The sequence below is a fragment of the Tupaia chinensis genome, unplaced genomic scaffold (assembly GCF_000334495.1).
Source record: "Tupaia chinensis unplaced genomic scaffold, TupChi_1.0 Scaffold000673_1, whole genome shotgun sequence".
NCBI classification, from domain to species: Eukaryota; Metazoa; Chordata; class Mammalia; order Scandentia; family Tupaiidae; genus Tupaia; species Tupaia belangeri.
The window spans coordinates 992779-1002529 of NW_006160196.1; the positions used below are offsets into that span (position 1 = coordinate 992779).

General features: G+C 50.1%; 1 protein-coding gene across 1 annotated transcript; it reads left to right on the top strand.

Moving 5' to 3' along the window:
- The first annotated feature begins 10 nt into the window (after window positions 1-10).
- On the top strand, window positions 11-3175 carry LOC102500521 (orphan sodium- and chloride-dependent neurotransmitter transporter NTT5-like). The gene is made up of 5 exons (XM_006160163.2): window positions 11-109; window positions 441-642; window positions 763-922; window positions 2139-2301; window positions 2529-3175. The coding sequence occupies exons 2-5, from the start codon at window positions 444-446 to the stop codon at window positions 2706-2708; spliced, it is 702 nt and encodes a 233-aa protein (XP_006160225.1). The 5' UTR covers window positions 11-109; window positions 441-443; the 3' UTR covers window positions 2709-3175.
- The last annotated feature ends 6576 nt before the right edge of the window (window positions 3176-9751 follow it).

Here is a 9751-nt window from a genome sequence, read left to right on the forward strand (position 1 = left end):
TGCCCCCAACGCCATCGACCCAGGGTGGCTCGACAGCCTCCCCGATCGAATAAAAGCCAAGGTCCTCAACCACGTGACCAACTGCAACTTAACCGAGCAGCTGTATTCGGTAGGTGAGGGTTGAAGATGGGGCCCTAAAGTTCCCAGGGCCCCGGTATGTCGGTGTGTCCAGGCAATCCTCGGCAGCGTCCCGGGCGACCAGACCGAGGTTCATGGTGTCCTTTTGTGGGGGAGAAAATGGGAACCTCCTAAGTACCAAGCTCCGTCGTAAATACCATTCTGCTCATCGCACCCCTAAACAGTGGCGAGACCCGACTGCAGGGGGACGTCCCCATGCCTTCAGGCCGGGTGAGGGTAGCCACGTCCGTTCCCAGTGGGAATAGGCTCAGGACGCCGCAGGCGGAGCTCGGAGCCCTCACCGTCCCTCCCCTCACTCGCAGTCGATGGCGGGCCCAGGCCTGGCGTTGGTGGCATTCACCGACCTCATCGCCGCGCTGTCCACACCCACCTTCTGGGCCATCATCATCTTCACGTCGCTGGTGAGCATGGGGCTGAGCTCCGTGATCGGGATCCTGCAGGGCATCACCATCCTGCTCCACGACGCCTTCCCTTCCTTCAGGAGACACAGGAAGCTGCTCACAGGTACCCCGGCCTCGGCCCCACCCTCGCCCCTAGCTGTCCTGCGCTTTAGCTGAACCCAGCTGGGACTCTCGCCCAGCCCAGCCGGCTCTGACCTGGTCCAAACCCGGCGTCTCCCTCCAGTGAGCGTCTGCGGCTCCATGTTCCTGGGCAGCCTCCTGTTCGCAGGCCCCTCGGGCAGCTACTTCATAAACCTGCTGGACGATTACTGGGCGTCTCTGCCCCTCTTCTGCATCGTCCTCTTGGAGAACGTGGCCATCGTCTGGATCTACGGGGCCCGGAGGTGACGTCCCAAGCCCAAGGAACTCTTGCATGTTCCCACTCAGCTAATGTCCCCGGGAGCGCTGGCCCCTCTCCTGGCCCCGTCTGCTCTCGCTGCCAAATCTGAGATGTCGGGGAGTGGGCGGGGAGGGCAGAGGTAAGGGCTGGTTCCTATGGAAAATGGTTGTGGAGTGGACGGCGTCCCACAGTCCAGACCAAGACCAGAGGCTCCCGAGCCGCCCTGTTGGCCGGGGGCGTGGACCTGTTAAACACGGGATCCCTTTGCTTCTCAACACTCCGCCTGCGGCCCCACCGCACGGGCATCCGCAGGAAGCTCAGCGATGCGGAAGCTGCGGGGCTCGCGCTCAGACCTCGCCTGCACCCATCATTCAGCAAGGTCCCCGGGTGATCTGTGTGCCCTGCTGCGTAGAGACGCACGCGTGCCAGGGCGGCTGCGTTTCCGGCACGTCCGGTGCTCGCTCACACTCGCACACCCTCGTCCTTCCAGCCTCCTACGTGCCGGGCGGGCCTTGGGGCGCGTGCCGGCCGCAGTGGGCGGCATTCATTATGCCCGGAGTGCGGAGGCCAAGGGCAGACACAGGAAGCAGACCCGCGGACGTCTGTGGGGTTGGGGTGGAGGTGGGCTGTCATTTGGAGAAGGGGGAGGGACTTCAGAGGCAGGGGATGCCTGGGCAGTTTAAACAGATGGAGAGCTTGTTAAGGGGAAAAGGAAGAGAGAGAAAGGCATTCTAGGCAGGGGAACGTGGCTTTTGTATTGAGGTTAAGGAGGTGGTATGGTGGTTAAGGCTCTGGATTCCCATATGGCCAACAGCGGTTCAAGTCCCAGCCCTGGTGGCTTGCCTTTTTTCTCTTTCTGTCTCTCTGGTGAATGCACGTGCCCTCTAGCGAAATTTTAAAAAAATAGTAATAATAGTAAAATTAAATAAAATAATTCTTAAGAAAAAGAAAAAAGGCGTAGCAAGAAAGCTGGGTGTGTGGGCTGAAAGAAGCTACGTCCAGGTAGGGGGCCTTGCTCCTGAGATGGGTGAGAAGAGGCAGAGGTCACACTGGCAGGGCTGACTTCCACAGGAGCAGACTGGTCGTAGAGGACTTGTGGCAGAGGACACAGGTTCGAGGAGTGTTACAGGCTCTTTCCCGCTCAGTTTAGGTTGACTCCTCTTCTCAGGGCTGAGTGGGGCCTAAATGGACCTCCCAAACTCGTACTGCCTTCCTCCCAGGTTCCTGGAAGACCCGATGCTCATGTTGGGCCGCCCCGTCTCCCCCTTGTACCACTGGCTGTGGCGCTGCGTGTGTCCGATCGTGCTCACGGTCCTGTTCGTGACCACCCTGATCCAACTCTCTGTGAAGAGCATGGTCTACCTGGCCTGGGACTCCAACCTCGTGAGCCTCCCTGCCCACCGGAACCTCCCGAGGAGTGGGGACCAGACCTTTGTACCCACTCTTGACTCCAGGACCCAGCGGTGCCATTCTGGTTCCCAGGGGATCTGGCTACCGAGGCTCTCGCTCTGGCCTCTCTTACGCATTCCCCCCAGCTCTCGACCCAACCCTGCAGCCGTCCACTTCGGGGTGCCTGGGCCCTCACAAACCTTCCTCCCCTTTTTCCGCAGTCAGGGGAGGTAACCCGAACCTATCCGTCCTGGGCTAAAATCCTGCTCGTATTTCTCGTCGTCTTGTCCGTCTGGCCCATCCCGGCCTACTCCCTGTACTCCCTGTACACTCGCATCCCGAAGGCCTTCTCGTCCTCCATAATCCAGCGGAGTCTCACATTCGTCTTCAAATCTGACTGACCGAGGCTCACGGGAGCCCCTGCGTGACTTGAGGAGAGGCAAAGACAGAAGAGGAGTAAAATGGACACATGACCGGGGAGGGGGGAACAACCTTCCTCCATGTGAGGGATCCCTCTTGGGAATAAAGACTCCGCTCACCACTTCTCTTTCAAAGGGAACTCCCTGGCTGACCCCTCGACATGAGAAGAGGCAGCTGGACCCAAAGACCTTCTGCTCTCCTGGCTTGGAGTGCTTGTCTGACCTGGTGGGGACTTGCGTAGCAGGAATTGCCCCCGCCCCCCACCCTGGGCCTCAGTGGACCCGTACCGAGGGCACTCTGGTGTTAGCTCCGTGTCATCGCGACCCGCTCTCCCGATGACTGCCTGGGGGCTGCTCGGTGCTGCCACGTCTAATGCCCTATGGGACTAGGGGGCAGCAATGGTGCCACGAAATCAACCCGTAAATAAACCGCACTGTTGTTATAAAAAGTGTCCTGGGCTGGCATAAACCGCACTGTTGTTATAAAAAGTGTCCTAGCCTTGCAGGTGGCATGGTGATTAGGGGCACTGGATTCCCACATGGCCGCCCATGGTTCGAGTCCCGGACCTCACGGCTTGCTTTCTCACTTTCTTTCTCTCTCTTTCTCTCTCTCTCTGTCAAATTAAAATACATAAACAAATTAAAAAAAAAAAGTGTCCTATGCCGTCTTGCCTTCCACTGGCTCTGTTACGTTCAAAGGTTAGAGTCAGGGTCCTCCCTGCTGCTCCTGGTGACTGAACTTGAGTCAGGGGGAGAGAGTTTGCTCAGAAAACTGGATTCGCCCATCATGGCAAAGGGGTTAACCACCTGCTCACTGGTGAAAGTGCTGTTGTCCCTTTGCAGCCAGGGTGGCAGTTCGGTTCCAGAATCCCCCAAGGATATCCAAGTTGCAGATGTTCAACATCTGGGTGTTTCACACCTGCGGATACGGAGGGTTAACAGTAGCTCTTAAATACTTGGAGTGCTCGATTATCGTGTCAGGAGGCATAACACTTCACATAACCCGTGTAGCTCGGCTAAGGTGGGAGGAGAGCCTGAAGGAAAGTACCTGGCAGGGAATGAAGGGAAGAATAGAAATTGGAGAGGAGCCAGCAGGGGGCGTGGTGGTTGCTGCGCGGCTGGACTCCCACATGGCCAACTACGGTTCAAGTCCCAAACCGGATGGCTTTCTGCAGCTTGCTTTCTCACTTTCCGTCTCTCTCTCTCTGTCTCTCTCTGGCCAAACTAAAAAAATAATAACAAGAAATAAAATTAAATAATTCTTTAAAATAAATAAAGAAATTGACTGGAGACATTGATGAAGACCCAAAGAGGATTTCAGCAATAAGACAAACAAAATGCATACTAAGATACCTAAATGTAACATAAACTATATTTGAACAATCCTCTTAGATGCATAGATGAATTTGTAATAAATTAAACAGCAAGTAGCATAGTGGTTAAGCCACTGGCCTTCCACATAGTTGACTGTGGTTTTAGTCCCAGATTTGGAGGCTTGAAAATCATGCCAGGGGTGCATGTGTGCATGTGTGCATGTGTGCATGTGTGCGTGTGTGCGTGTGTGCGCATTCCCAAACTCCCAGGAGGAGAATGGAGGAGAAGGGATTGCAACGTGACCGTCACCCTAGGGCATGCTTTCTCACTTTCCCTCTCTTTGTCCCTCTCTCTCTCTGGTGAACACACACGCCCCCTCCAAAAAAAAAAAAAAGTAAGAAAGAGAGAAAAAAAAGGAATAAATTAGGTGAAATCCTTACATAGGACAAATAGGAAGCCCAAACTTGAGTTTAGATCGGGAAGGCAGTAAGTGCTGTGGGGCCATTGCCACTCTCTGATAGCTTAGAGGTTTGGTTCATTTGTTTAAATTGCCGGAGGGAGGACCAGCAGATGGCATAATGGTTACATCGCTGGACTCCCATGTGGTCAGTTCAAGTCCCGGACCAGGCAGCTTGAAACTCACACGGGGTGCATGTGTGTGCGTGTCCAAGATCCCAAGCGGAGAATGGAGAATAAGGGACTGTGGTGTGGCCATCCCCCCAGGGGGTGATTTCTCACTTTCTCTCTGCCTCTATCACCCTGTAGGAAAAAAAAAACTCTCTAAAAAAAAGAAATAAAATAAATAAGTAAATAATTTGCCAGAGGATACATGGACTACCCAGAGACAGATAGAGAGACAAAGAGAGAGGCAGAAAGTACTCCCCAATTAACTGGGGTGAGGTCGTGGTGCAATCCCGTCTCCATTTCTCCACCCTGTTGGGATTTTGGGCACGCACCGGCATGCTTTCCACGTCGCAGAGGCTAGGATCCCAGCTGCCACTGGTGGTGGAGCCCAGCTCCCGTAACTGGTAGGCTATGGTGCCAGCCCTGTGACCTGTGGTTAATGGAACTGGTATGTCTATTTGGCCAACTACAGAGTTCAAATCCTGGTACTGGCAACTTGAAAAACACGCTGGGCACTGCGCATGTGTGCAGCATGCTTCAGATCCCTACAGGATGGAGAAAGGAAGGAGGCGGGACTGTGGCATGGCCATGCTCCACTTGGGGTGCTTTCTGCCACTCCCCATCTTTGTCTTTCCGGCCAGCATATATGCCCTCTGGTAATATTAAGAGGAGGAAGAGGAGAGACTTCAAGGAAAAGGGAAATGATCTCAAAAGGAATATCTCAGCCCTAAGACGGGGATTGCCAAGTCAAGACAACAACAATGAAGTGTGTAATACATCCACTCTATGAGGCAATAACAACAGAGGTTAATTCGTAGGCTTTAAAAAACTGAGAAGGGGCGCGGCAGGTGGCGGAGTGGTTAAGGGCGCTGGATTCCCCCATGGGTGACTATGGTTCGAGTCCCAGACTTGGTAGCTTGCCTTCTCACTTTCTCTCTCTCTCACTTTGTCCCTTTCTGGTCAAATTAAAATAAATAAATAAATGAACGAATAAAGTTAAAAATTAAAAAAAAAAAAACTGAGGGGGCCAGCAGGTGGCATGCTGGTTAAGGTGCTGGACACTCTCACATGGCCAAGCACAGTTCAAGTCCTGGACCTGGTGGATTGCTTTTTCACTCCCCCTGCCCCAACCTCGTGTGTCTCTCTCTGATAAAATTTATAAAATAAATGAAAGAATTAAAAAAAATAAATAAATAATTCTTTTTCTTTCTTTTTTTTTTTTTTTTTTTTGAGAGGTTTTTGCTATAGGGCACGTGCGCTCACCAGATAGAGAGAGACAGAGAGACAGAAAGCGAGAAATCACCCCCCCAGGGGGAATGGCCATGCCGCAATCCCTTCTCCTCCGTTCTCCTGTAGAGATCTTGGGCACGCATGCACACGCACGTGGCGTGAGTTTTAAGCCACCAGGTCCGGGTTATGAACCGCGGTCAGCTACATGGGAGTCCAGAGACATAGCCATTACGCTAACTGCTGGTCCCAACAAAGAATTCTTTATAAAAACTAGAACTGAAATTATTAAAAAAAAAAAAACTGAAAATTAAAATGCTCGAGAACAATAACATACAAGGGGCAGGCCGTTAAGGCAATGGACTCCTTAATGGCTGACCATGGTTCGAGTCCCAGACCTGGAGACTTGCTTTCTCACTTTCCCTTTCCCTCTCTCTGGTCAAATTTTAAAAACAATAATAATAAATTAAATTAGAAAAACAATAACGTATAAGCTAGAACTAAAGCACTTGTTTCCGCAGGATAATAAACATATTAATTTTGATAAGGATATATAGAATAGACTTTGATAAGGATGCATGTTAACATCTCAATGGTAACCACTAAAAAAGATAGAATCTATCATTTCTTTATTAGTTAAAGTAAACAATGCTAGTGGGGCTGGCAGGTGGCATGGTGGTTGGGCTCTGGACTCCCACATGGCTGACCATGGTTCGAGTCCCTGTCCAGGGGGCTTGCTTTCTCACTTCCCCTCTCCCTCTCCCTTCATCTCTCCCTCTGGTCAAATTAAAATGGTAATAATAATGAAATTTTAAAATAAAGGTAAATAATGTTAGTTTCTCCAGTAGGTCCCAATGACTTCATACAATAAAATCTTATTTCCTATTTATATCAGGGTTTAGTACATTTGTCTGGGATGGGGGTGGAGGTGCTCTTCATTCAGTCATTAAGAAACTCAGAATTCTTCTGTTCACTCAGTTGTTGAGAAACCCTCTCCTAATTCTGGAGTCCTCACTGCTGAGCTGGCAGATGGGGAAAGGATATAGATTTCTGGTCCAAACTGGAAGTGGAACATAGTCCCTCTGTTCACAGTGCACTGACCAGAAGAAGCCTGGAAGAATGGAACACTGTTATTAAAATACACTAATAGGGACCAGCAGATGGCATAATGGCTATGTCACTGGACTCTCACATGGTTGACCACGGTTCAAGTCCCAGACTTGGCAGCTTGCTTTCTCACTTTCTCTTTCTCTGTCCCTCTCTGGTCAAATTAAAAATCATTAATTAAATAAAGTTAAATAAAATAATCATTAAAAAAAGAGTTTGAAAACTAAGAAAATGGCCATCTTAATCATGAGGACAAGTCTGGAGTTGAATATTATATACCGGAATATTATTGGGAAGATCGGATCACAACAGAAGGTAGATTAAGTACATGAGACGGAACTGGTGAAATAGAATTTTATGACTTTCGACTAAAACATTGCTGATTTTCTTCTAGGCTTTGTTTTCTGATTTTAAAGATTTTTGTTCTGTCTCAAGCTGCCTATAGGTTCATGTACCTACTATTTGAACAGAATACTAACCTGTTTCTAGGCTTTAAGTTTCAAAGAAATATCCTTACCAGTTCAAAACTGCTTTTCTTGAAATTAAAAATATAGTAAAAAACACATAATTAATGACTGGAGTAAACAATACAGCCTCAGCTAGGTGCTACCTTATAGTATATTCATTCTACTCGGAATTTCCTGCCTAAAGTCAGACATGTGTTCATAGATATATACTGATCAGCTGTGCTTGCTATCGAAAGTAGATTATTTAAGAAATTTTGTGAATCAACAAAATGTATGGGGGAAGGATCAGAAAACAACTGGAAAACTGACATAGTGAGGGAGGAGGGTGGGAAGTGGCAGAGGTGAGAAATAGGGGGTTTATATATATATATGTATGTGTATATATATATATATATAAATGAAACTAGAAATGGAAAATTATTGGTGATAACATGCATGCATGATTAAGCCACTAAGCAGTATATTCTGGATGGGAAAACGCATTTTGTATGCTGTGACGATGCTCAGTGAATGAATGTAAATTAATTCATTTAAAAAAAATTTTTTTTAAAGAGTCAGAAAGGGATAGGGAAAGTGAGAAATCACCCTCCAAGAGAGACGGCCACACCGCAATCCATTCTCCCTCATTCTCCTCTCAGGATTTTGGGCATACATGCACATGTGCCCGGGGGTGATTTTCAAGCCACCAGATCAGGGATTCGACAGCTGATCACAGCCGACCATGTGGGATCCAGTGGCTTAACTATAAGCCACCTAATGGTCCGAGAATTTTTAATACATGTCAAATTCACAAAATTTTTTCTTTATAGATTCTTGTTTTCATGTTATTCTTAGAGAGCCCTTCTTTGGGCCAAGATCTTAGAAATATTCACCCATATTAACTCGTAGTAAATGATATTCTTAGTGTTGACAGTGTTATCTTTGACCCACCTGAAATGTATTTTGAGGTAAGACTATTTTCCCCGGTGTCTTGTCGGTCGTTACAACCCGGTCACTGTCATCTTCTGCCCACTGATCTGAACTGCCACCTGATCGCTTGATCCCCTCTCATAACCCCGACGCTCTGCCCGTCTGTGTGTTCTAGGCCATCGGTCTGCCTGCTGTAAGCTGCTCTGGAACCCGAACCAGCACGTTTTAGGTAGTGGGGCCTTACACTATGTTGAGTTTTGTTTTGTTCATTTATTTATCAAAAGAGAGAGAGAACCCCACAACAGAGTCTTGCCCCATCATCATCCCACCCTCCCCTCGGCCTTCCAGCCAACCAGGATTTCCGGCTGACTCCTAGAAGCACCTGGCCCGTGCAGGGTGACCAGGGATCCAAAGCCAGTGCTTCCCGTGTGGCTTCCAGCATCCCGTGTCATCTTTCTGCCCAGCCACCTTTGCTGGATCCATGCTGAATCTTCTATTTTTTTAAAAATAAATATTTATTTATTTATCATTATTGTTACACACACATACACAGAAAGAGAGAGGGAGAGCAAGCAAGCGAGCCTTCAGGTCCAGGACTGAACCATTGTCAGCCAAGTGGGAGTCCAGCGCCCCCAACCACCCCGCCACCTGCCGGCTCCCTCCTTTTTTTCCCTTTTTCTCTTTTAATTTTTGTTTTAGGGCTTGTTTGGTCGACACAGAGAGAGGGGAATTGAGAAATGACCCCTAGGAGGACGGCCACGCGGCAATCCCTTCTCGACCCCAGCTCTTTCTTAGGATTTGGGGCTCACACGCACAGGCACCCAGCATGTTTTTCCAGACCTCCAGTCTGGGCCTCCAGTCTGGGCCTCCAACCACACAGCGGGCCCTGAGGGACCCCGCGCCCAACCTCCACGCCACCTACTGCCCCCCTATACTGAATCTTTACAGCCCCCTTCCTTCAACGCACGAGGCAAGTTTAGTGTTGGTCGCTAAACGCACCAGCGGACTAGGCCTGCCTGCCAGCCGGGACTTCAGCCCTCCGCAGGGTCGAACCTGCCTGGGAACTGGGACTTCAGGGACCCTCCCCAAAGATTCAACCCGGCGAGCTGTTGCAGAGTCAGGGATGATGGGGTGGGAGGAAGAGGAAAGAACCGAACTGAGTTCCGCTAAGCACGCAGGTGGCCGGGTTTCGGACCCGGGAACCGTGGATCCCGCCAGGACACCCGGTTGTTTCCGAAGTGCGTTTAAAGGGCCGGGCAGGGCGGGGGGCGTCTCGGGTCTGCAGGGAACAGCTCGGAGGTGAGTTTTCGCAGCCATGCCCGAATCGCTGTCCGGCTGCAGCGGCAGGTGGGAAGAGGCTCCACGCCGGGGGGGGGG